Source organism: Ixodes scapularis, unplaced genomic scaffold (assembly GCF_016920785.2).
Source record: "Ixodes scapularis isolate PalLabHiFi unplaced genomic scaffold, ASM1692078v2 PGA_scaffold2__306_contigs__length_199485367, whole genome shotgun sequence".
NCBI lineage: Eukaryota > Metazoa > Arthropoda > Arachnida > Ixodida > Ixodidae > Ixodes > Ixodes scapularis.
In genome coordinates, this window is record NW_024609857.1 from 10,179,770 (window position 1) to 10,206,997 (window position 27,228).

The window sequence follows — 27,228 nt, forward strand, 5'->3', positions numbered from 1 at the left end:
GCGGACAAAGGACTGTGTTTACATTAGCGCATATTTGTCGTTATGCAGCTGGGTTTGACAAATACCGACGGCATTTTTAGTGCGATCGCGAAAAACGTTCGAATCACGCGGCTGGCAAATCATAAAGCTGTACAAGCAGGTTAGAAATTGTTTCGTGTGAGGTGCCAATGGGACGACTGTTGGTTACCATTTAAAAATTAGCAAGTCATAATCTGCACCTTCAAAAAGTAAACAAATCCGAAAAAGGTAAGCAATAAAAATATTTGGTAAAAACCTTATTTGGCTAACGTTAACCCACACGCAGGCGCACGCACGTACGAACGCACGTGTGCAGGCACGCACATATACGCGCACGTGCACGCGCGCACACGCACGCATACACACACACAAGAAAAAGAATCTTGATTATGCGGTTCTTTGAAGCTTGAATCGGCAAAACGTTTAATTTATTATGTCAGCTAACACACATCAATGTTTGTCGCTCTAGTAAGGCAAGGCGCTTGTCGCATACATGGGTAGATATCGAAAGCACAGAGTGCGTCCTTACCTTGAGAATGCGTAAATCCTTGGAAGGCGATTCGATAGCTGCCCGTGGCGTGCGCTGGGAGACCAGTTGTCCAAGGAATCCCATGTAGGTGGGGGTCGAGCTACTTATCTCTAACCATTGCTTTCAATGAAGATATCCAACAGGAAAAAAAAAAAAAGAGAGATATGTCGCGTGGAGAACAATGAGTTTGGTATCTCATTGTGTTTATTGTTATTTTTTTTATGCTTGTTTAAAGCTAGTGCGACGCTTTCCCGGGACGGACAACTCAGGGGATTTCTGACAAATAGGATATAAAAATTGGATTTAGAGACAAAAGGGAGCTTAGTGCCTCAATAAATGACAACAAAATATTTTGGTAGGTAAATATTTGGGGGGGGGGGGGGGGCAATGACATTAATGGCGAGCGTTTTGCGTTTAGAGTACATATATAATCTATTGTATATACAATATTTTGAGACAGTATTTGACAATTTCACAAAAATCGTTTCAGTTGCCCATCGAAATCCAAAAACTCAGACTGTGATATTCGCACTACAATTTTGTTCATTGTTTCAGTGTATTTGTGACGGCAATTGCTGTGAGCCTGTTGCTGCTCAACACTTGCTTATGTGGGGAGTTTTCGCTTACCTTCACAATGGAAGTAAATGGTTCCTTGCCTCTGACTTTCGATTGATAATTTCAATATGTTCGAAGTAATATAAATGGCCGCCCTTTAAATGTGTCTTGATTATTACAATATAATATTCAATCCTAACCTCTCGAATCTTATATATATATATATATTTGTGAAAGGGTCTTCAGACTCATTTAGGACGCATAAAGTAAACTTTTCCCATTATGTTATAGTAGAAAGAATGATGTGCCTTAACCACAAGAAAGCAAAATTTTGAACTCACCGAAACTCAGTGATACTGTATCTGAGCTAATTTGAAAACTGAGAAGAAAAAGAAAACGTACTTTCAGTTAAAACAAGGTACATTCCAGGGAGACGTTAGACATTTTCGAAGTGCTTTTGGTCTAATAAATCCCAATATTTTATTCCCGGTTTTAGAGTGAAACTGTACGAACAAAATGTCAACACATAAAGAAGTAGCATTAACGCACCAAATCACATGCGTACAACGATGTAATGAAAGTGATAAAAAAAAAACTATAATGAGCAAATCTCCTCCGCGCCAGTTTCTTTCCCGACGAAAGAAACACCCAGAATTTGCATTTCTGCATACAAGATTCTCCCGCCGTCGCATACTGCAAATTCTTGCTCCCGGAGGGAGTGCTGAGAGTTTCCGCGGCCAAGCCAAGGCAAGCCAAATGCAGGCGAGACCAAGTCAAAGCCAAAGCTAGCCAACCTAAAGTTGAAATAAAAAAAGCGAGACACGTTTGGGATTTAAAGAGGGGCTTGGTTTTGTGGCCGAGTTTTAATGAGATGCTCATTAAGGTTTACCCATTTTATAAAGACGCCCCCCCCCCCCCCCCCCCCCCCCCACCCGCTTACCCTGCTCGACTACGTTCGTACTGGGGCTGCCCCTTTCCTTTGAATAGCGGCGGGCAGTTTGAAAGACGAATAGGTTAGTTTTCGTAGCGGCGAATAACCAAAAAAACGTTGGTGGGACGGCGGCGGTGGCGACGGGGTGGGAGATGTAAATGAGGAAGAAAAGGGAAAGGGGGGAGGGGGTTTCCTCGAGGAGTAATTTGAAAGGGAGAGCGCAGCCGGGAAAGGATACGAACTTTTGGTCGGAGCAGCGGACAGACTTCATAGGAAGTTTCCGAGTTCCACGTATGCAACTGGGATTACGGTGCAAACAAGAAAAGAAAGAACCTTGTTCTATGGCGCGTTTTTCTTGGTTTTCGGAGGCGCAGTGCCGTGCTGGGGTGTGTTTTGTAACAAGAAAAAATAAATAAAGGGCTAGTGATGACGTCACATGCAAGTCATGCATAGCAGCCAGAACAAGCGGCCACGTGATCCTGTGCCGATTATATATTCTGCGAATATTCATCTTCGCCAGCCACGGGAATCGACATTGCGCAGGGAACGCATGATTCGGTATTACTAGAGCTCGGCTATTGCCGTCGCCGCAGTGAGTAGACAGGAATCCCAGCCGGAATATACGCCGAGGCGGTGATTGTAATCGAGCCGCATTCGATGATCGTCGCGCCGCTCTGATCCCGGCCACAACGTTACCATCTGGAACTCCGATATTACATGTCAACTCGTCTTGCGAGGGAAGTACTGAAAAAAGTAAATCCTTATATGTTTTCAGTTATACCGCTGCAAATAAGTATCTGTCACAGTGGTAAGAAACCTTTCCCTCAGTGCCCAGAAAGTGTGTGAAGTGTATAACACTTGAACTCTACGTTGTTGCACGGCACTTTCAATTTCACGTACGGTCAATACGAGGACTGCGCAAATGAATAAAAATACAACTTCGATCCAGAAGAATACAAGGGCAACGATAAACTACAGGGTGTATGAGTCCTTGAATCCAAAACAACATTAGTGAGGCATATAGAGCGGACTCTTGGCTTTTCAATCAAACAACACGCAGGTATCTCGAAGCCTCGCTGTGCTGCAGGACGGAATGACGCGAGAAAGAGCTACGTAATCGCAATAGTAAGTAGCGCGATCTATATTTAAGTACGACCGACGATCCGATGAAGCAAATCGAGAAATGCTAAAGTGCATTATCACGGCGCTCCCCTTTTTTGTGCGTCTGCTTGCTATCGGCAGCTAAACTAGTCACGCACAGCAAATGAGCCTTGATTCTATGTTTGTTTGTTTTCCGTGGGTGATTGATTAGTGGGTGATTAGAAAATCACAAAGATGAGGAGTGGCGTGACGATGCACTTTTGGCGCTGCTTGATTGACTTCATCACTTCATCAGATCGTAGCGTCGACTGAGGTCGGATTCAAAGGCTGGTTCGCACTGCGGTATCCGACTACGACCGAGTAGTCCGTTGCAACAGTGTGAATCAGCACTAAGGCCCGTCCACACACTTGCGTTATCTTGAAGCCTGTTCAAATACTTGCAAACGAGAAGGACCGACTGAGACAAGGCTGGGTTTCAAGCCTCTTGCGACGGCTTAGGACCGGATGCGCTGATTCGGAGTTAGTCCTAAGCCATCGCAAGAGTCTTAAAAACCGGTCTTGTCTCAGTCGGTCCTACTCTGTTGCAGCTGTGTGAACTGGCCTTTGAGATCCGAGCTCTTGAGATTTCTTACAACAAGAGAGCACACCAGCACGCTAGTGCCATCTATGAGGTGACTCTGGAACTGCATTTTACCAGGGTCGGTTTTCTCGAACGCCAACCGCGGGTTAAAGCTTCCTATTGCCTCTAGAAGGGGGAATTTTAGGCCACGTGACCGGGGGGGAGACCAGGGGCGCCGAGGGAGAAGTAGTGTCCGCGACGTTGATTAAGTCTTATGATTCTAGTGAACATTTATTTCGATCCTGCTGTAATATTAACGACGCAACATCAACCTATTAGCACGTCAAGCAAGGGGGGAGTTCTGAGGCACTACTACACAAACTGACGGCGCACTTCGCGGATGCATAACTTTGACTGTCTATGAGCCTTACAATTATTTTTATGGCGAGTACAAAAATGTTTTGCCACAAGTATTGGTATAGACGCTTTACACACGCGCCAAATTACAGCCGCCATTGCTGACCTTCTCTTGTCTTACTGAGATGCCGAGCAACTGAAACGATAGTTGACGATCCTCTGCAAAGGCCGATGCTCTAAAAAAGGACAGAGTTGAATCTAATATGGCAATAACCTGGCCTGCTATGGTAATGATGAAGTGAAATAAACGGAATAAAAGGAAACAAAAACTGAAGGTCAGTTATGGCGGCGTCCATGCACAGCTGCTGCAAAGCATCTATGTATCTATACTGATACGTTTAATTTCGTGCGCTTGCACGTCAACCCGTGGGCAGTGATTACTTTGCGGCGAAAGGGGGTTATCAATGATAAAGTCTTTGTTCGGGGTGAGCAGCTGGTACATCTTCCTCTCATGTTCGCAGTGCGCGGACATCATCGAGGTTTCTACATATTCACGGTGGCCAGCAACACTGTGATGACGGTGTTGGTGACGGTGACGGTGGTCAACGGTGACGAGAAGCACAAGTTTACTCTGAAGCAGAGCCGCTGTGTCTGGTTCTGGCCGCCGACGATCGGTACATCCACCAACAAGAAAGGTTCAAGCGCAGTATTCGATTCAAGCTTGCCGATGTCGTCTGCAGAAGTCGGAGAAAAGAGAAATTAACAAATACTTGCCACAAAGAAAATTAACGAGATTTTCTTTTTGCGTGTCTTCTTTTCTTGTTTTAAAAGTAAATTTAGCGTTTAGAATTGTACTCTGTATAGTTATTACAATTTGTTTCTACTGCTTAAAGCTTATAAATGTCTTCAACTACAACATTCAAATTTTTTTATTTGTATTATTTATTTTATTTCAAAATATTGCAAATTATGACCCAAAATAATATCGTCAATACAAAAGTGGGGTCGATGTAACCTCCGCACATGCAAAGCCATTGGTACCCTTAAGAGCAAATACAGAAATCAGAACATAAACATCGTACACATTTCATAATAGGCTGTTAATTTTACAAATAAAGTCTCCTACCTCGAGCTCTCTAATACCCCTGTTACACGGGCACACTTAACCGCGGTTAACTCAGCTTAACTGCTGTTGCGCGGCACCACAGTTACCGCACTATACTCTCGGACAGCTATTTCAGAAGAAGTGAAGAGCGCGCGTGCACTGCTTTGCTAGATGCTCAAGATGCTGAAGTGCACGTTCGCCCATAGCTTTGACTGCATAGCCGCAGAATGTTGTCGGCAAGTATTGCGCGCTAACTGCGGCTTAGCCTAACTGCAGTTAAGTGTGCCCGTGTAACAAGGGTATAACACTAAAATACCATGCTATACACCATTCCAATATTTACCACTCTTCAGCCCAGCGTACGATCTCCTCGGCCCAGCACGCGCATGTTCGTCGCTTCGGAAAGTGGACAAATCACACGCCATACGCACCAAACACTCAAAATGGAACCGGCCAGGAGCCCTTTTTTGGAAAGGTCTATTCTCTGCTCCCGCTGTTAAAGCCACTGGCGCAAGCGCGTGGCTTCAACTATGGTTTCGTTTGCGCGAGAATGCGTGCAAATCATCTGCGAGATCAAACCCCATGCTCGTTTCAGCAGCTTTGACAGCGTTACACTGAACTAGAGGAGGGGTAGCACCATAGCCTCCTATATACTGACAAAGCCTGGCAGATCGCCGAAATGGGAACGGTGGAGCGGCAGACAACGGATGAGAGGAGAGCCACGTGACTGGCGCCCCGCTGCGGCGAGACGCGAACCGAGAGCCCTCATCAAATATGCGCTGCTTGTCGGTCTGGCAGCGCGTACTGGCTCCCGTTTAGATTTTTCCCCCGTGTTTTTTGTCGCACATATCGATTGAAGTGCAACGCGGAATCGACTGTACGACAACGACGACGACGACGACCACAACACCGGTAGCGCAGCAAATGCTACGTGATGCATACGCTAGTACAGCCTATGATTTAGTGGCGCCCTCTCGTGCCGTCGACACGATGTGCAGCAGCCGTAAGCGCTCGCTGAGCTCACCACCCCTCCCTTACTTCACTTTAACAGCGTTGTACACTAAGTATGAAACAAAGCATAGACCGATAACAACTAGCGAAAAAACCGAAAGACAAACAGAATGACTGCCTTCTTTTACCGAGGGATGACGCATAGTACTGCCAAATAAAAAAATATTTAAAGTTCTATATCCAGCCGTTTATTAAAGTACCTAACCTATAGGTACAGGAATGGGCAATGTTTTAAATACAAGTATTTGAAATGCGTATTTCAAATACTATGTGTATTTTGCATTTGCATTTAATTACAAATTGGGTAAAGTATTTGACCTGTGCATTTAAATACTAAAACGTGGGTATTTCAAATACAATTGTAATTAAATACAATTTTGTGGGCGAAAATGCATCCTTCAAATTTATTGTCACGACTCAATTTGCTCATCCTAAGACGTGTCCAGAGCAGGAAGAAAACTACGTTCTGCACCGAATGCAGTGTCTCTCAATCAAGCACGAGCGTTTAGTGACTTTGTGATTACGGTACTAGTCCAGGGCAAGAATAGTGACGAAATCGGCGTTCACAGGCAGACTGGCTAAATAAGAGCCTGTGACAACTTGTGATGCTTTCCAGCCTGATTTCCATCCATACTTTTGCCTGGAACATTCTAAAGGCGCGGGTCGTCCAGATTTTCGTAACTAGTGCGAGTTGCAACAATAAAAAATTATATAGCTAGTGCTGCGCGCCTTGGTCGTCTCGGTTCTTTGTTGGCCTATACCAAAATGTAATCGACAAAAAAAGCTGCTTGAAGCTCTGTAGTTTTTTCACCTCATACGTCCAAGCTGATTACAATTCTTCTGTGATTATATTTCTATTACGTTACTAGAGGCTAGAGCCTCGCACACTAACTCCCGAGTGTGCGATGCAAAATTAAATTGAGATACCCAGAAACCCGCTGCAGGTGCCCTAAAGTCGCTGACGCAAATTTTGAGGAATGTATTTGGAAAAGTATTTGGAGGAGACCAAATACATTTGGTTGTATTTGTATCTTGTATTTAAATGTTTTTTTGGAAATGTAATTAGATTTGTAATTAAACACATTTTTGACGAAGTATTTTGTATTTGTATTTCGATACATAATTGCATGTATTTTGCGCATCTCTGTCTAGGTACTTTTTTTCTTCTTTCTAGGGACGTTGGTTTACCCAAATTGTTTACGATTGCTTTAAGAAAACCGGCCCAGAATGAAGGTTTTGCGGTAGTTGCGAGATCCAATGTATGTATTATCTGTAAGAAATAGTCGTTTACAACATTGCCAAAAGTTTTTTGAGCCAAAAAAGAAAGAATGATGCGCGAAAAAAAAATAGAATATATACTGGACCGCCAAGTGTTCCACAGCTACCCGGTGAACGGCAGCAGTGTGCTGTGCCGTCGTAAGAGAATTGAAGAGGTTTTAAGGCACGCGGTCGTAAGCTGAGTGGCTGGAGCCTGGAAAAACACTCGTGTAGCCGTATACCCCACAGTGGTTAGCCACCGGATGCTGCCTCTGACGGGCGTCCGTTCTAGAAGACGTACGGCAATGGCTCTCACCGAAACGCGGGCGGTTAACGCGTCTAGACTGCCTCGACGCGTCTAGACAAAATGGCTCCGGGGGCAAACGTTGGGCGGGACTAACGACTTAAGGGACACAACTTCGCTCGGCGCGGGCGTCTTTGAAGAACTTCGAAGAGTGTGGAGTGGGCGTCCAACGAAACTACAACCGTCACCCTGGCGGCTTTTCGGAATGAACTTTCTCTGAGACGCGTTCTGCGCATTCACTCGCTTTTGTCCCCCCTAGCGGTGAAGGCTCGCATCTGCTGCAGAGCCGGCAGGAAGGACAGCTGATCGAAATTACGTCAGCCACCAAGGATTCGACGTGGATTCAATAGTTTGGTAACGTAGACAAGTGTAGGCTGCATAAAAGGCACGTAACACCGTGGCATAGTTCCCAAACATAGTATTTTCGAGTAGAAACGAAGAGAAAGAAAATATTCACTGCAGGTATTTCTCCCATTGCCGTTCATTTGGAAGCAAGTTAGTGAGCCCGCCTCTATAGATGCCGTTTCAGAGGAGATTTGTGCCTTCTTCAGGTCTTCTTTGGTTGGGCTTTAGGCCTGTTCTCCGCCTCGCCGCCACCGGCGCTGCGTTTATGACCAACGGAGTGTTGAGGGTGTATAGTAGTAGAATCCAGCAGCCAAATTTGGGGGTTTTACGGGCCAAACCAACGACGAGCATCTGGCACGCCCCAGCGGAGGACTGAGGATTAATTTGGACCACCTGGGGATCTTTTGACGTGCAAAAGAAATCTCGGTCACACGGCGCCTTCTCCGCAATAAGCCTCCGTCAGATTGTGGGCACCTCGGCCGGGATTCGAACCCGCCACATGAGGAGACTCCGTTATTGCGTTTGTATAAACACATGCTAAAAGCAATAGTATACGAAGATACTCACGTAATATGTGCATGATTCTGGATTGACCATACCTTCATATCAATAAAATTACGGTGTCCAATAAATATACAGATTTTGGCTTAAAAAGCCAAACACGAAAGTTTTTTAGTTTTTTTTTAGTTTAGTTGTTTAGGAATCAAATCACTCCGGATATTTACTGGACGCCCCTCATACTTATGCGTCAAGAAGTATCTCGTACTCGAGAGGCAGGGGGCAATGCCTCCTTTATACATATGTATATATTTTTCTTTTCTTTTTCATCATAAAAGGGAACGGGGTAAACATATCTTTTGGGCAATGATGTCGCGATGCTTTTGCCGCAGGGTGAAACCTTTCAGCAAACACGCTCACGTGAAGCAGCATGACGTCGCGGTCCGTTTGGTGTCCACTTACGAGATAAGAAATCTGTCTGCGTCGTTCGGCCAACATGAACGCGCCAACGCGTTGATTAGCTTCGCGTTTCGGTGGTTATATCGCCTTGACGGCTCCAGTTCCAGCTGAGCGAGGGTTATGACTCTTCGGCATGACCGCTCCACTGGAAGATTCGCGAAGGGGACCGGCGCTTTGGAATCTTGACCTAATTCTGAAAGGATTTAAGTCACGAGCTCGTTATCTCAAGAGCGAGGACGTCCCTCATCCGCTGGCGCCTCTCTTATCGGATCGGGTGCCCCTTGGAGCTTGCTCCAATTGCAACTTTGTCTGAAGCGTGTAGGCGCGAAAGGGACGTAATTCTAGGAGTGCGCGAGCGACGGCGCTTTATTTGTTTTCCGCATGAAAGTGTCTCGAGCACTTCAATCATTTTTGTCAAAAATGTATTTTCCGTGAAAGATACATTTTTATAAAAAAATTGAAAATGAGAAAACATTAATTGTAAACGAAGTGTTCGGATGACGCAAATAAATTATAACTAAGGTACTTCGCTAAGCAAAAAACGAGAATTTTTTCACGAATAATTTTTTATTATTTTTACGCTGGAACAATAACTTACCTATACGAAATATATTACATAAAATAATAATGATATTAATACAAATTAATCAAAATAATAAAATGAATATGTTAAAAATATAAACACAAATAAATACATAAGCGTCGTACCGCGTTCCACCTGGTGGCGTGTGCCTTCGAACACTCCTCGATGATTGGATACATTCCGTTACTGAGCATTCATGAGACTGATAGGAAGCGCCGAAAAGACAAGGCGTTGCGATGTGGTAAGTGGCATAACGCATAACGGTGCCTGGAACGTGTCTCCATCCGGGCCCGTTTTCCCAAACGCGAACCGTAGGTGAAAGTTAACTATTGTCCCTAGAAGGGGGAATTCCAGGTCACGTGACTGGGGAAAGCAGGGGCGCCGAGGGAGGAGCAGTACCTACAAGCAAAATGGCCGCGACGTTGCTTAATGAGGGCTAATAGTTCTGCTTGGTTCTGCTGAACATTCATTTCGATCCGGCTGTTATATTAATGACGCACCATCAACCTATTAGCACGCCAAGCAAAGCGGTAGTTCAGAGGAACTACTAAACTACCGTAACCGACGGCAGCATTCCGCGAACACATCACTCTTCAGCAGTCCGAGATCTAAGACATATGACAGTACATAAGCCTTGCAAGTGTTTTTATGGTGTGTAAAAAAAATGTTTTGCGAACGAGTGTTGGTATATATTTATACTAACACGTTTAATTTGTTACACTATGCACGCCAACTCGTGAGCAGCGATTACTTTGCGGAGAAAGGGGGTCATCCTCGATAAAGTCTTCGTTCCGGGTGCACAGCTGGGACATTGTACTGTTTTTCTTTGTTCGCAGTGCGCCGACAGTATGCCGAGAGCGTCGAGGTTTCTGCATATCCCCGGAGGCCAGCAATTCAACGGTGACGAGAAGCTTAGCTTCTCGTCACCGGTGGATTGGTTGGGCAAACGGAAGAGAGGGCAAACAGTTGAGATCAGCAGGAATCGCAGAAACGTGCGTCGCAAGGAACAAAAACGAGACTACAGCACCGGCGTTGCCATACTGGAAGGCACACGGGAAAGTTATGCGTTGTTTATGGCGAAACATATTGAAGGAAATGTTTTTACGTTTTCGAATATTCGTCGACAAACTCTAGCATAGTAGCTAAAATTTCTTCGTACCATCTGAAGCAAATAAATTGGTCTTCAAGTATACCATTAGTACCATTACTCTATTTTGACTTAAAATACCATACTGGATCGATAACAACCAGCGGAAAAAGAGGATAAACAAAATGACTGGCTTGTTTCACCGATAGATGGCGCATCTTACCGCCCGATCAAAAATAATTACTGTTTTTTTATATCCAGCCGTTTATTACGGTACCTAGGTACTTTTTCCTTCCTATAGGCACCGTGGTTTACCAAAATGGGTTTACCATCGCTTCGAGAAAACCGGCCCTGGTGCGTTTATTGCGTCTTAAAACGTAGTCCCTCGACTTCCGCCTGATGACGTCATAGAATGTCATGTCGCAGGCCGCGATCCTGGTGGCGTCACAGTGGTGGTGGGGGAAGCGGCAGACGTCTGTTCTGCTGCAGGTCGTTCTTCAGCTTGACAGTCCGCTGAAGCTTCGGCGGCCAGGAGTTGGGACGCCGCGACGACAGCGACACTTGCCTTCTCTCGTGCTTTTTAGTTCTTTTACACACCTTTTACACCCAACCGCCAGGATCGCGACATCCGACGGCACGAAACTCCGCAGCTTTTGTGACGTCAGTTGATGCTACTTCGGGATCGGGCTAAAGATTTTGTTTTCAACGGGTTCGTATGCAATTACTCTTTTCGACCAGTACGTCCTGGTCGAAATGTTCTGCAAATGTTCGATTATTTGTTAGCACTTAAAAATACTTCGAATAAATTGCGAAGACTAGAGATAACTAGACTGTAAACATTGCCCAATGGTATACTTCCTTGCTGTAACGTCGGCATATATGTTTCATGAGTTAAAATGTTAATGTAGCGTACAGTATACACATATATAATCGCACATTCTGAGTTGAAGCGTAAGGCGGGTTAAATGTAAGTTCACCAGGAAAAAAAGGTATCTTTATTTCTGAGGCTTCGTGAACACCGTAACAAATAAATGCCTGCTAGAAGCACCCGACCGTGACTGGATCTTCGTAATTTATTCTTTGTTCAGTCCTTGTGGTACTTCGGAAATTGCTTTCAGAGTGGAGCAGAACTGTATATCTTACTGAAGGTTTAACACGAACACACTCCCATAGATTTTTCATGGTGCTATTTTGTACGAAAAAACAAATGTAGAGGCATAACGGAGAAGAGTCCGACGAGCTCCTAAACTATCAGCTTTGGACGATCCCTGAGAATGAGAAACGAAGAAACTAAGTGTTGCATATTTTATTATTTTCACTTGCATCGGGCTTTCACAACGTTAAAATTTCCGTTATATATGACCGTCTTTTTTGTCTTTTTTTTAACGCTGTTATAATTGGTACAGCTCTATTTGGCTCTCCACGAAGCAGTACTTGACATCGTAGCAGCCACTTGAATCCCAAACGCCATTCACGCCGCATCACCGGACACATCCCAAGGTCCGGATCGATCCCCGTGTTAACTAAACTTACGCACATTCACGGGGACCTCCGAGTACATGCAAATCTACAGCAACTTCTCGATTCTTGCCCAAACAAGCGTAAGTGATGCGCCGCACCGGTCCCAACAGTTGTTGACGATGTCTACACCGTACTCCAGCCCCCACCTGGTGCCTTCGCGAACAGCACGTCAACCTGGCTTCCCCTCCCCTCTCAGCGGCCTCCTCTATGCCGTGCGTGAACACCGAAACGACAAAAGGTTCCCTTCCCGCAAAAGAATCGTCAACCCCACCTCTCCTATGCTTCGCACAAGATGCATGCAGATTCTTTCTGCATGGTCCAGTAGCGTGACAGATGGGGCGAGGCGGCGGGAGCGGGGGTACTTTATGCCGCCCTGACTTCTAGTGCGTCTTCTATAGTGCTGCGCGGAACTGTCAACGCGTGGCCCGACCGTCGTTTTCTGCGTCTGCGTTCTTTTTTTTGCCTCCTCGTTCCCGGGCCACCACCTTTCTTGGTCGGCTTTTTCTGTCGTCGTCTCCTCCGCGGGTGCAGTTTTACGGCCCTCGGGGGCTATAGAAGACAGAGTCTCGGTGTTAGGTGAAATAGCCCGAGGTGCTTGCGAGTGCCGCACGCTGCCGAAGGAGGAGGCGAGAGGCAGAGAGCTAAACCGACTCCCTCGGCCTACAGAGTGTAGACGTTCAGCGTGGTCCCCCCCTCCCCCCTTACTTTAGATTTATTCGTCGCTTGCCGGAGAATCGCGCGAATACCGTCCTGAACTCGAGCGCGGGCAGAGTGTGCTCTAGTCTGCATGGGGCGCCGAAGAAGAGGAGACGGATCGCCGTTGCAGACAGCGCCTTCTGGAGCCGCTTCTTTAGGGCGTTTCGCGAATGGTGGGCGAGAGACAGCAAGACAGAGAGAGAGTGCATGCAGGCTGGCGGAATTTAGTGTCTGTTGACTGCGAAAAGGTTTTGGCCTCCTTTCTTTTAAATTTTATTTCATCGTTTCTTTTGCTTCGAATCGTAAACAGGCGGGCGTCTGTTTGCAATTCCGGTGTTAAAAACGCACGCGCACCAGCAGCGGTCGTTCTGTCAATGTAGACTTTGCTGCCCCCTGTTTGAGTTTTCACTCGCAAGTGGAGGAGCTCAGAGCGTGTGAACTATAGGAGTTTGGGGAATGGTGCAGCCGGCGAGTATGCGTATGAATATCTGTTTTTGTAGATTTTGGGTCGGAACCCGCTCTCGGCGATGTTTATGCGGATGATGTGCTAATGCATCTTGGGCATTTGCTGCACACGCCCTTTTTATATAGGCGCTAAAAGTTTTAGTCGGTCTCAAGCCGTGTGCCTCAAGGGGGGTGTTACACTTTAAATCGCTGCAGCATAGTGTTGTATATAAACATCGACCTGCCTTGACTTTCTGGAGATATGTAATAAGTAAAGATGAACGGGGAAAATAGGTACTGTTACAAGTGAAATTACTTTCAAAGGTAATCAGAGTTCTTTCCTGATTACTTCCTAACACGAGCAACTAGCTGAATGATAAAAATACAACAAAAAGTATTCGACGAAATATAATCTGATGACTTGTCATGAGAATCGTCTAAAAATGTTGAAGATAATTTTCCGCTTTGATTTATGACAACATATTTAATAAATAATTAATTCTACATTCATATAGGGACGTTAAAAGCCTTTGCCGACATTCGTGCAGCATGATTTCTTTTTTTATTAACACAAAAGTTTATTTTGCATTCGCTCATGTCGTTCATTAGAAAAAGAACAAAAAAAACACGGATTTTTCGTCTGAATTTTTTTTATCACTTCCAAAACGTTAAACAGTGTGCCGTACAAAAAGAGCGTGACGTAAACAATTTTCACTAAAGATGAATTAATATAGGGGTTTCTTCATATTCGTGTTACCCATGGTCATCTCTACAAAACCGTTGCGTCGACATTGAAACTGGACTCTAGCAGGATCGGAAGCTTCTACTGATTTCCACACATTTCAACAATTTTACAGATAAGCAGTCAAGCAGGGCCTTGTACACAGGCTACAGTCATGTGCAGGATGTTTCTGTAGTAATGTGCAATGTGTGTTGTGCCGCATGCGTGAGATATCGCTTCAGGCTTTCTTTTGGATGCAGGGTTGCCACGTCGAAAAGCACAGTTCGTAGAGTACTGCAGCTATCTCTCGCTAGAAGTGATGGCGTGGCTAGAGCAGAGCTGTTTGGATTTGGCAGGCAAAAAAAGAACTGGAGTAGCTAAATAGCTAGGAAGACTGCTTTGGATGAGCCTCATATATAGAAGCTGGAAAGTGCTAATGACATCGGCGATATCCAGTTTGATATCGCCTATGAGAGTTATTAGTCCGATGGGAGTCAAAAATTTTTGTAAGCTAAAAAAATGAGCCCTTTCTGCCGACAAACATGTCGGCGAACATGAAATATCGGGAAACACCTAATGTACGCGTGGAATTACGCGAAGCCATCAACATTTCTTGGCTCTTCTTCTGACCGTCACATCCCTTGAACAGTCTTACCTGTGTCCTTACCGCTTCATGTCTGGTACTGAAATGAATGCATGCTTCAAAATTTATGTCTTTGAACACTCCCGCATATGAAAACAAAGGTTGAGGAAATATTTCCGTGTTTTCGGTGCGTAGTTGCTTGATTAGTAGATGTTTAAAAATAATCGTGAAGGGAAGAAAGTAGCGTACGGAGAGGCGATGCATCACATCGATAACCACTTTCATAACCTCTTTCATTTATGCAGGGGTAATCATTTTAATGAAGACAAAATTTAAAAAATGAAAGAGTGCAAACTTCTAGCTGAATACCGTCTTTGCTAGGTGTTTTTTTAATTTGGCGGCCATTTGCTGAGGAAATGATCATCATAGAAAGTTTGATAATCAACTAACATTTGTTAATTTATTTTCGAATAATTGGTTCTACGTTTCATTTTGCAATGGCAGAATTGACAGCAATTGCTGTTCGTTTTTTTTAAATTTGAAGCACTCACTTTTAAGCATCATTTTGTCTGTTTCGCTTCTGGACTTTCATCCCCTAACCCTCTATTTCTTTTTTTTTTCACTCCTCTCTGCAGAAGTTCCCTTCAAGACCCGCCCCGACGAACCAACGAAACTGTCGGCGCCGCCACCAATGCCCGCTAAATGAAGCAGCGAACAGACCGCATACTTGTCGCCCAGAACACATCATTCTACACGTGTACCGGTGCCCATTTCGTCCGTCTTAGCAATTCCGGGAACCGTCCCACCAAAAAAGGGGTTTCGTGGGATTCCGGCCGTGCTGCGTGGTGCCGTGCTCGCCGTCACTTCCTTCTATTCTGAGGCCTCAACTGTCAGGCGAGTCGGGGGAAAGGTGCGAATAGCAGCGGCTTGAACCCCACGACATGTACACGCAGAATGTAGCCCATTTTTCTCGAGCTCGCGTTCGGCCGACCCGCTGAAAGATGAAAAAGGGTCCACGAGGACCCGATGCCGGACCGTAGATAACACCGGGTGGGGGAGGGAAGGGAGAGGGGGGGGTGCACCCGGAGAAGCGGGGTTCAGACCGGGCACTCGACAGCGTGCTTATCTCGGCATGGGACCGTGCTCACGAGAAGTAGGGGTCGGAGAACTCGGCGCGTAAACAGAGCCGGACTCCGGCTGGAGTGGAACAGCCTCCATCTCCCACCCTCCTCTTTCGCTCTTTCGTGTAGTAGGGTTCGAGGAAGACATTTTGGGAAAACGTCCCAAAACAGAAACGGACCTTATGCCTCGCCGGTCGAACGTTGTGGTGTCGAGGGCCTTGTTTGTTCGGAACGTTACTCTCGAGGGAGAAAGATCTTGAGGGTTCGTGAAGAAGCTTTTTTTGAGAAAGGATCGCGCTTATCCGTTTCAGCCAGCCTTCTCTTCCGGGGGGGGGGGGGGGGGGGGGGGGGGATTTTTCCGCTACTCTTCGTTCGTCTCCCGGGGCCACTTCCCGATAAGGCGACCTTTCGCGGTACTCTCAAATGCACGTGTGTGCGAAGTGATCGAGGTATACTTCAATTATAAAACGATAAATTGCAGTGAACATCAAACGACTCTTACCAGATGGCCTTGTTAATCCCCTTATAATTGTTTTGACTGTCTTTTTTTAATGTTTGACAAATTCGAGTGTCACTTTTCTGGAACCTCGGCTCATGGTTCTCATCTTGAAGTTCTTCATAGTGCTTTTCTCGAAAGACGACGGGTCTTGGACTTCTCGCTTTGACGCTTGCCATACGGAGCCAGGAGTCGCAATTGGCAATAAAAATATACGCATCCAGGGTCACTGAAAAGGTGAGAACGGCAGCACGTCTTTTAAAAACGCCCGGCCTCTACCATGCGCTCGCTGCCTTCCTCCGTGCTTGGGCTTCACGTGCACGCTGGAGGCTCACAACAAGCCGAAACGTCGTCGAAGCTAGGAAGTGCGATCTGAAGGCGGGACACCTGAACCTTCTCCTGCCCCTTCTCATCCAGCCGGCGACTAAAACTCAATTTGATATCAGGTGTAAGTGTCATATAAGGTTTAGAAAATTACCATTGTGGTCGTACAAACTCTTGATAATGTGTACCTTACATGCACGCATTCTCTGAGGTTGCGCGGAGCCATAGGGCGGCTTTCCCTCAATCAAGAAACGTGAAGCAGATTCAAGGCCGTCACAGTAATATCCAAAGCTCTCGGCTGCATTTTTGATTCTCGTGTATAGATTACAGAAATTCAAATATCTGGACTTTATTCGAGCAAACATTAGCGAGAAGCGAAAGTGTGCATTGGAACTTGTTGAGGAAACATCATAATCTAAACGTGGAGAGATACTCACCGAAGTGGAAAGTATGCTATCCAGTCCTCTAACGAAAGAAAGAAGCGACAACTTCCAACCGAGACTGGGATTCACTGATGCGTTCCCGTTCAACTCCTAACTACGCGATCGATTTAATCTGCCTTCTGTTTCGCGGATTTATCGAAAATTCGATCGACATGCCAGTTGGATATACGCGCTCGCTGCCTCGCCTCGGCGGGCCTGCTGGGGTTCGGGCATGCCTGGGGCGGGCAAATTTATGTCCATAAGCGAAGAGCCCGGCCCGTCTTTTACTGCGTTTTGTCTTCCGTGTCTGCTTTTTTTATTATTCTCGGAGAGCATTTCTTTTTGAAAAGAAACTGTCGAAACAGCTGCGGGGTTGCCCTTTTTTTCCGTCCTCCGAGGAGTAAAAATCGGAATGCATCGATCAACTCGAATCAATCGATGTGGCGACGGGGACGCATAAAAAGCGTCCCTTGCCGTATTCGCGATCGCCAAGTTTCGGTTCGCTTGGGTGGGCTTCACCGCAGTGGACGGACTTCGTTTTATCTCGTCCGCCTGGATCGGTTTCGAGGAAAAGATGCGCGCGTGTACCGAGGTCAGTTTTCCCGAATTTCCTTCCTGGTGGAATAACAAAAATTAAGAAGAAAGAAAGTCTCTCGATGATAATGTAAGTAATGCAAAGGTGCAAGAGAGCTGGACAAGAATCACGGGCCAATGAGACACAAACAGCTACAATAAAAAAGTGGCGGTGTGCATAATAGCGCGCGTGTACATTTAGCTTTATCAGTATTCGTGTGGCACATTTTCGGAGATCATGCGCAAGTTTAGGATCTTAGTTTGGTTTCATGGGCTCAGCGATTAAATTTAACTATATGGGGGAAAAAGACCCTAAAATGACAAGGATAAGAAGATAATGGCGTGCGTGTGTGCGTACGTACGCCCGTGTGTATGTGTGTGTAACTGGGGGCGGGGGGGGGGGTTGTAGAAATCCGATCCCAACTGTATCTTTCCAGATTCTTTACCTCTGATAAGGATCCTCCCCTCAGATTAGGATTTATTCCTGCGTGCATGCTAGGTTGGTGGGACAGCCTGCTGTTGAAACAATGAAGCCAAGGCTAAAGGAGCGGAGCTCCCACAGTTGTGCTAATCCAGAAGTTTAATTAATTACACGCCCTGCCCCCTGCCTCCCCCCTTTCTCTCTAAAAAAAAAAAGAAAAAAAAAAGGTACACATTTGAGCATTATTGTCTCGCAAGACACAAAACACCAACTACCTATGTGGTAATTTAAACCGAAGTTCGAACCACCGTTTGGATGCAAAATGTTGGGAAACATAAGCTGCTGCATTTGAAGCCGAGATTTTAAGTCTAACCCTCCACTTTCAGCCTCGTCTAGGTCTCTCAACGTATTTGCGTGTCCGTTTAATACCAAATTACTATTAAAAAAAGAAAAAAAAAACATTGTCAGAACTATTTATACGTACGGTTACATAGCCCAGTCTACGTACAAAGGACGTTTGGAGCTCGTCAAAAACACATTAATGTCCGGTGTTCACTGCGGACATAATGAAAGTGTAATCTGCGTACACGCCTCATGGATGTTCCATGCAGGTTTGCTTCATACACGCTTCCAATATGTCTGCAGACAGTTTTTATATGACTAATGTACCCACCATGCAAGGAACAAACACGACGCAGACATTGTCTACAGACTGTGTTTTGCACGGTATATGAGGAAGCGCCTTCCGCCAGGAACGCCATACTCAGCGAGCCCTCAGACGAACTAACTTGGAGCGCTCCCTTTGTTTACATTTATTTGGCGCGATACATCGTTCATCTCATGCGGCAGGACATTGTTTCCCTCGGAAGGTGTACATCACCGTACGCCGTTCTCTGGAAATTATACGGGAGATCCACCGAGGCGACAGCAGCAGCAGTACCAAAGGCGCCCGCATGTCAATATCGGTTTTTGCCCGACACCTCATCGAAGCGGGGCGCCCCCTTCTCCGGGAGACGTGGGAGCGCTGGGCGAAGCAAAAGCAAGCAACCCGCGAGTAGGAAGCAATCTTCTCGCTCGCGCTGTCGTTGAACTTCACCGAAGGCGTTGTCCTTCACACTTGGCCCTTCGACGAGGAAGGACAAGGCAGCAGCGTGGACCCGACGTAACCCTGTCACTTGTTCCACCGCGAGAGATGAGTGCGGGATTGGAGACGAAAAGCAATCAGTTTCTTCTCTCTCTCTCCTTCGGGATGATGATGAAGAGAGAGGGCAGCGAGAAAAGGCCAAGACCCGCGGCACCTTCAGAGTACAGGGGCGTGCCCGATGTCTTTGTCATTGTAACCTACGGGTGCGTCTTGCCGGTTATTCCATAAGCCCTGCCACCGCCCGTCGTATGAGGGACGTGTACAAAAGAGCCGGTCTTTGGATTTTGCTTTTTTGCTTAATTTTGTTCGGGTAGCGTTTGTCTAGAAAATAGCAGCAGCAGCGTGGCTCGATTGACTGGTTTCTTTTTTGACGGCTTTGCGTATCCGCCACCCGGGGGCGCCGTATCGCGGGCCCTTGTATGAGGTCGCGGTTTGGGGGAAAGGGCGGCCTTACAGCGTGGACGGAAATTGGGAGGTGTATAGTGCCGTGGCAGCCTGGTCGGATGAAACGGGCTGCTGCTGTGTTACTTTCGACTGCCGGAAGTTTTGCACGCGCGATTTGAGCGTTCTCTTTGTTGCGCCGATCGCTGGGGGTACTTTGATTTTTTTTAGCGTTCTGAATGTTGCACTTTCGGGATGTAGATACGTACGGGGAACGCGATACTTGTAGTTCGGTTTGCTTGAATAGTTTGTAAATATACTTGAGGTGTATGATGTAATTGTAATTCCTTTCTGCGTCCTTCAATTTTTTTTTTGTTTTTGTTTTTTGAGCGGGAAACTGTGTTTGGTACACGTGTCAAATTGAGATATGCAGGATATCCCCAAAAGGTATTTACAATTTTAATGACTCATACCTTGTATTCAAAAAGAAGTAGATAGGTCTGGATTGTACTAAGATGTTGAAAAACACCTACAGTTTTATTGTAGTTACTTACTGCATCAGTAGCACGCATATCTCTACTTCCGCCAAGGTCAAACTCACCATATCCGCATCAGAAAAAAAAAAAAAAAGTTCGCATCCTGAAGAAAACAGAAAACACCATTTTTTCCGGATGTTTGTAATCGAACTGCTAAAGATCTTTTTGGGACAGTCTGTATGTATGTGCATCTTACATTAACTTTGTGATATTCTATTGAGACGTACACGTTTCAGGCCCCAAAGACATCGTTTCTTCCTCCAAAAAAACAAATCGTGTAAGAACTACTTTGCGCAACGCATAAACACTGCTCCAAATTTCTTTTTTCTTTATTTTTTTTATGTGACAACGAGTATATAGTATGCGAACTTATGCTGCTTTCTGTGTCCCCCAAATGTGCATACCCAACACCCAAAATGTGCGGACCTGTAAAGGCCCTGTCACACTGCGGCAACAGTTAGACATCTCTATCCGGCAACACGAGGAGATCGTGTTGCCGGTGACCCTGTCACATCGCGGCAAAACCAGTCGGGAAACATGTTGCTGCCACCCGGCAACCGTGTTGGCCGATTTGTTGTCCGACCACCCTGTCACATCGCGCTGACGGCCGTATGCCAAGGGGAAGAAGAAACAATAGAACATGGTGTTCAGGTGCACAGGGCTTGCTCCCGCCATCCCGGAGGGGGTGACGGATTTTGCCGGAGCGCTGGGGTTTGCAGACAAGAATGGAAGAATGGATGATAAGTGCATTTTAATAACAAAGAGGAGATTGGAAGACTGGTGGAAATTATCTAGGGACAATTGAGTGACGTACAACTAACTGACGCATCTGAGGACAAACGGGACAGAGAAAACTGGGGTCTCCCTCCCACGTGACTTCGGCCCAAAGTCTCTTTCACCTTGTCTCCCATCGGGCCCGGTGCCGGGGGAACGCCGACTAGAAGAAAATTGGCGACGCCCTCGCTGGGGGAAAAGACGGGGGGTGATGTTTTTCGTCGTTTGTTTCCCTGTCCCCCGAAGGTCATGCTGGTGATATCCCGCGCCGCCTGCTGATACTTACGAAATTGCAAAGGATAAGCAAATTGGCGAAGTAACGGAACCGTACGTTTGGTTCTTAATTTCTAGGATAGGTGGCGCGAGCCACCGCCCGTCATAAAGGGTGCAGCCGTTAGCATCCATCCATCCGGGAAGGACAACACGGAGAACGCCCCGCCACCTTGATTGTTTACCTTCGTTCGTCTGCGTTGCGGCGTCGCTGAAAATGTGCCTCTACAATGTGGCAATCCGTTCGAAGGGCCGGAAATTATCACGGGACGACATCAACCAGTGGATGTGTGATTAGAAAACTCGACACGGGGAGTATTTACCGCCCTTTTTTTTAATCAAAATGTTCTTCATTCGCTGACAAAGCATATAGCCCTAACCGAGGAAAGTAAGATCGCTGATATATGTCCGGGATTTAAGCCACAGCATGAAGTGTTTCTGTCCGGTTCTTTCTTTCATGCAATTCCTATTTCTACTGTAAAATTGAGTAAGTACCGACAGCACTCTAAAGCGTCTTTTGTAGCGTGGTGTTGAGCTGAACTAACAGTGCTAAAAACTGCGACACCCGGAGCCGTATATAGAGAGAGCTTGGTCAATAGGAGGAGCGGGCAGAGCCAGGGCGTGCACCAGACGCAGAAAGACGGCTTGACATGCTCTCTTGGCCAACCAGAAGCCAAAAATAATCCCCTAGCGGTGGTAGCGAGAAACGGCAGATTCCCAGCCCTCAGCGCTTGGCGAACGGATTACGTTGATCGTTCTGCTAGTCGCGCACGCTTATTATATCTTCTGCGCCTTTTTATATCTTTCACCATGATTTTGCATGACCGTGATAGAAACATTACGTGCACCTTATTTTCAGTCACCGAGAGTTACTCCTTCGCACTTATTTATTTCGTTTCTCCTGACCACCGCCATGGTATTATTCGCGGCTTCTGACTGGACACATTCGAGTATGTGAAGACGCCTTAGAGCACGCCCATCCCGCTTTCAGCCAATGACATCTCCTCATTTGCCTCCAATACTTCCTAATAAATGAGCAAACCCTCTTTATATACGGCTCTGGCGCCACCGACACGATAGGCTTTTATAACAATTGGCGGAATAAATATTTTTGAACGCTGTTTATTTTCCTAGCGCATGCTATGCGGCGCTTCATTCCCCAGAACGTCCTGGAGATTTTTTAGACAATTCAGGTGTCTGCTAGCAGCTGTTTCCAAGTTCAAAACGTCAACAACCATGATCAAAGCAAACGTTTTAATGCTTCAATTTTTTTTTTTTTTGCTTTTCGGGATTATTGCTTTTATTAGGTGAGCACCAACAGTACCCCAAAGCGTCTTTTGTAGCGTGGGGTTGAGCTGAACTTACAGTGCTTAAAAACTGCGACACCCACAGCCCTATGTCAGTAGGAAGAGAGGGCAGAGCCAGGGCGTGCCTACTCACCTGCGGGTGAGTAGGCATGCAATTTCATTTAACTAGCAGTAATGTGAGCTGGTCTCCTCGGCAGTTCTAATTTCAACACCAGTCTGAACGCTCACGACCCTAGCTGTGACTATTTCGACCATCGTTTTTCGTAGTTACGCGGTAAAAACATTCATAAAATTACTTTAGCTGCGCGCCAGCCTTAAATATTGTTAAATAACATTTTCAAGGCTTTTATCTCAGTAAGGCGTTATAGATAGGGAACTAGCTCTGCCGTTGAAGCTATGGTGGCACCAACTTTGGCGCTCCTCTGGCGGACCCGAGAAAAGCCAAACTTTGGCACGTCCCAAATACCGAAATCAGGCGTTACTCTGGCAGCTATGGCTGAAGTATGGCACCAAATTTGGCGCTCCTCTGGCGGACCAGAGAAACGCCAAACCTTGGCACGTCCCAAATACCGAAATTAGGCGTTGCTCTGGCAGTTATGGCTGAAGTATGGCACCAACTTTGGCGCTCCTCTGGCGGACCAGAGAGACGCCAAACCTTGGCATGCCCCGCATTCCCAAATTAGGATTTACTATGGCAGTTATGGCTCAAGTATTGCACCAACTTTGGCACTCCTCTGGCGTACCAGAGAAGAGCCAAACTTTGGCATGCCCTAGGATCGCCCAACTAAGGCTATAGTTAGGCACCGTACTTTGGCACTGATGAGTGCCATGGTGCAAAAACCTAACTGCGTCAAAGTTGGGCCCTTATGTTTGCCAGACCTTTGCCCAAGTTGGGCATTCCTCTGGCGTGCTACCTGGGATTCGTTTTGAACGCAAGGATAAGGCAAGTTGAACCGCCGACAGGGCACTTGAACTATCCCAAATCAAATATCGCATCCAGTATAAAAACAACCGTACGCGACCAAATAAGCTCGATTTAAGAAAAAGATACAACAGAAAAAAAACAGCATTATTCTGACGTTTGTGCCGCAAGGGTTTGAGAAACGAGCTCTGCATTTCGTTGTCACGGAGACGCCAACTACAGTGGGCAAAAAATGACACGACTCCACCACCCTGAACGCAGCGACGCGTATTGGTCCCACATGTGCCATAAGCACGCAGCGCGACACTCCATGATCGTGGCGGTGTAATTGGAAAACTTCGCTAATCCTCCATGCTCCATCTCGGCTTGATGAACGGAAACTTTGGCTGTCATGACGGGAGAGCTCCGTGCGATGGTAGCCGAGCACCTATCTGTCACTGACACGACTCAATCTTGTTCATCTGCACGCGGTGTTCGCGGCGATTGTTTGACCCGTCCGATGTAGGAATAGAGGTCGAGAGAACAAGCTGTCCCGACGGCGTTACGCGGAGTCCTGAAACGTCGTTCGTCACCTTCGGCTCCGCGACTCCTTTCGGGAACGAGCCCCGCACGTGAAGTTGACGTCCAAAAGATTAGCCTGTGTACGATAACGCCTGTCCAAACTTCGAGGTCTGCCCCCCCCCCCCCCCCCCCCCGACCTCATTCTATTTGACTTCATCGCTCTATATTTGAAGTGTCACCGGTGTACATAGTTGCAAGCGCATGACCTCAACTGTGATATGGTCGCCGCAGGGAATTCAGACTGAACTCTAAAGCTCGATGTGGGTTACTTGAAGACCGCGTCGCCTTGGTGCTTTTCTTTATTCTGCAGATAAAGTAAAACAACAAGAGTCATTGTTGTTGAACCTCACTTTCAATGATTTTCCGGGTATTCAGAGAATCCAGAATACGGCTCAATGTTGATACACCTACTCAGTTGGGCTCACCTTTCTTTATGCGCTGATATGATTCCCATGACCATGAAAATTTTTCTAGTTCGGGAAAGTAAAGAGAGGCGAGACACAACACTATGGTGCCTGGAACGCGTTTCCGGCTGGTGTGTTTACCCTGTCCAAAAATGTGGTCCCTCGATTTCCGCTTGATGACGTCGTAGAAGTGTCATGCTGTTGCCGGCAGCGATCCTGGCGGCGTCACAGCGGCGATGGTAGATGCGGCAGACGTCGGTTCTGCCGCATATTGCCCTTCAGCTCGACAGTCCAAGGAAGCATCGGAAAGCCAGCAGTTAGAACGTTGTGACAAAAGCGACAGTCACCTTTGCTTTTGCTCGTGCTTTTTTGCCGGAACGTCTTCGACCAACCACAAGGATAGCGACATCCGTCAGCACAACACTCGGGCCTTTTCGTGACGTCATTTGTAGCCGCTTCGCGACCACTTACGACGCATGGGCAGAATGGGACGCTAAACACACCAGTAAAAGGCGCGTTCCCCAGGCACCGTACACAAAACTAAATGTGTCTTGCTTGTCTGCCTTCTAACGGGCTCAGTTTGTTCGACTTCTGTGGCGAGTCGCGAGCGTGTTACTTCCACTCCGCTGCAAATAAGATGGCGGCCTCAGCCAAGAGGAATGCCGAAAAACGAATCGTGAAGCAAATAAAAAATTACATAATAGGCCACGCCCCACGTTCCTTAAGCTCTTGGCGACTACACACCAATGCGCCGTTTACTCACGCCGAGTGAGCAGTGCGCGAGCGCAGAAACCACGTTCGCGTGAAGCAAAGCGTCTGCGCATGCGCAGTGGCGACAGGAGCGCCACCACAGTTGCGTGACGTCAAATAATAAAGTTGGTGTATAGATCGTCCACGTGCTTATCGTTTATTCGGGTACGCTCGTACGTTTCTACCTCGTTTTACCCGCAAGTTCGAGGGCCGGCCGAGATGGGTGCGAATGGAACAAATAAAGCGATTCCTAAAAAGCGCCACGTCACGGCGGTTACCTCGTCTTGTGCTTTTGTTATCGCTCGTTAATCCAGTCATACGGAATAATGTGCGTTGTGACTTCTCGCTTTTGGCCTATAGTGCGTTATATGTCCACGCGTCGCTTCACTCGAATTCCGATCGCAGCTGACACTATACGGTGTACTAGAGTCATTAAATAAGCTACGTTAGTGGCTCTACGGTGTACGATAGAGTCGAACAAGAAGCGCGAAAAAGTGCATCCTCAGGGCGCGTTTGTGCATCATGCTATCACCAACTAAACCCTATCACGCGCAGTAAATATGTCGCGATGTCGCGCTATTTTTTTCTGGGCGTGATTAGTTTAGTCGTATCCTTCTTGATACTGACGAAACCTGACAGGTCGCCACGAGAAGCGGCCGCCGAAAAGGAAAAGGTGGAGCCAGAGTCACTAAATGAGCTGCGCTTAGGGTATCGGCACTCCGTTCCCCGGCATTGTTGTGGGCGCCGCCATTTTGGCTCGTATGCAGAGCAGACGCCACTGCCGATCGTCATGATTCAAAAGTGCGACTTCCTTAGCATTAGATTCGGTGTTAGGAAGCTCATGCAATGCTGCTTTGCTCTCTCACAAACTGTTTAAACATTTGTGGAGGGCGGAAAGGCGTTTCCTGTGATTTCAGATAAAGCTTCAGATAACTGGCAACCATGATTTCAAGACAGAATATGGCCAAGTGTCGCTACTCTGAAGCGTAGCTTATTTAGTGGCTCTAGGTGGAGCGGCAGACAACGGATAAGAGAGCTACGTGATTGCCGCTCCGCTGCGGCGAGACACCGACACACACTTCTCCCGAGCGAACAAGCGTGCTTCGGGTCCTCGCCACTGCAAAAACTGTGCGCTGACGTCCAGGTTCCCCGCGAAATGACTCTTTGATGGTCTATGCTACCAGATTTTCCGCTCCAAACCTGCGACCGGGAACTTTATGGTTCCGTCGTAAAGCTTCCAGGCTTTGTGAGTATAGAGGCTATGGTTTAGTAGATCAATGATAGCGAACTCACAAAGACAACGATCGCCAGGACACTGTTTCGCTGCTTGGTTGGGTCCGTTGGACGGGCTAGCTGCGGTCGGTCGGAAAGTGAAACGAAGGGTTCTCTATATACCCTTCGACTGTACCCCGACGTGGGACGAAATTAAGCGCGCACACTTCAAATATTCGGTACTCCAACGCAACATTGCGCATTTAATCTCCGTTCTTCCCCTTTCTAGCGTTTCATAACTTGGCCAAGTGAGGATGCACATTTGGATAGCCGCCCGCTTTTCCTCCTTTACGTCTGCTCCGCCGAATGGCGTCGCCTCATCCGGAGTTGCGAATTGCGGCAAAACCGATCCTTTTCGAAACCCCACCGAGCAACATTGGAGGGCGGCATTTCTTGGCCACAAAGCTGTTGATTGGTTCCGAGTCCTCGCCAAACACTTGACGCAGCACTTGTGTCCAGTGCACAGCGCTGAGCTCTGACTGGATCTGTTTGAAGGATAGTGGGTAGATATCAAGGCAGCTTACTTTGAAGTCTACCTGCTATTCCTCAATCGGAGCCAATCAGAGCACGGCGCTCTGACGTAACACAACCCCCTGCAAGACAAGCAGAGGAACTTACGTTCCGCATTCACATGCACCAAACAATGGCGGACTCGTAGAACTGTCGCAGAAGCTACTAGAAGGCGCGTACGTTCGAGAAGCGTCTAGTACCAGACTATACTTTGTCTCATCCTACAAAGCCACGGGCCGCCCAGTACAATCACGTTCCACACTAAACTAAGACATTCTTAGCGTTGATTAGGAGTGGACGAATAATGCTCCTAACCCAAAAGCACTGCATCATTTCAATAGCTTAGACACCACAAGAGCCTCTATGTCGTGGCTTT

At 46.9% G+C, this 27,228-nt stretch overlaps 1 protein-coding gene across 1 annotated transcript in view; it reads right to left on the reverse strand.

Annotated features, from left to right (window-relative positions):
- LOC8050739 overlaps nt 1-27,228 on the reverse strand; it is a 69,966-nt gene that overhangs the window by 5,875 nt on the left and 36,863 nt on the right. The window contains exon 2 of the mRNA XM_040206421.2: nt 548-647. Coding sequence (XP_040062355.2) covers nt 548-647 — 100 coding nt within the window. The remainder of the gene's footprint in view (nt 1-547; nt 648-27,228) is intronic.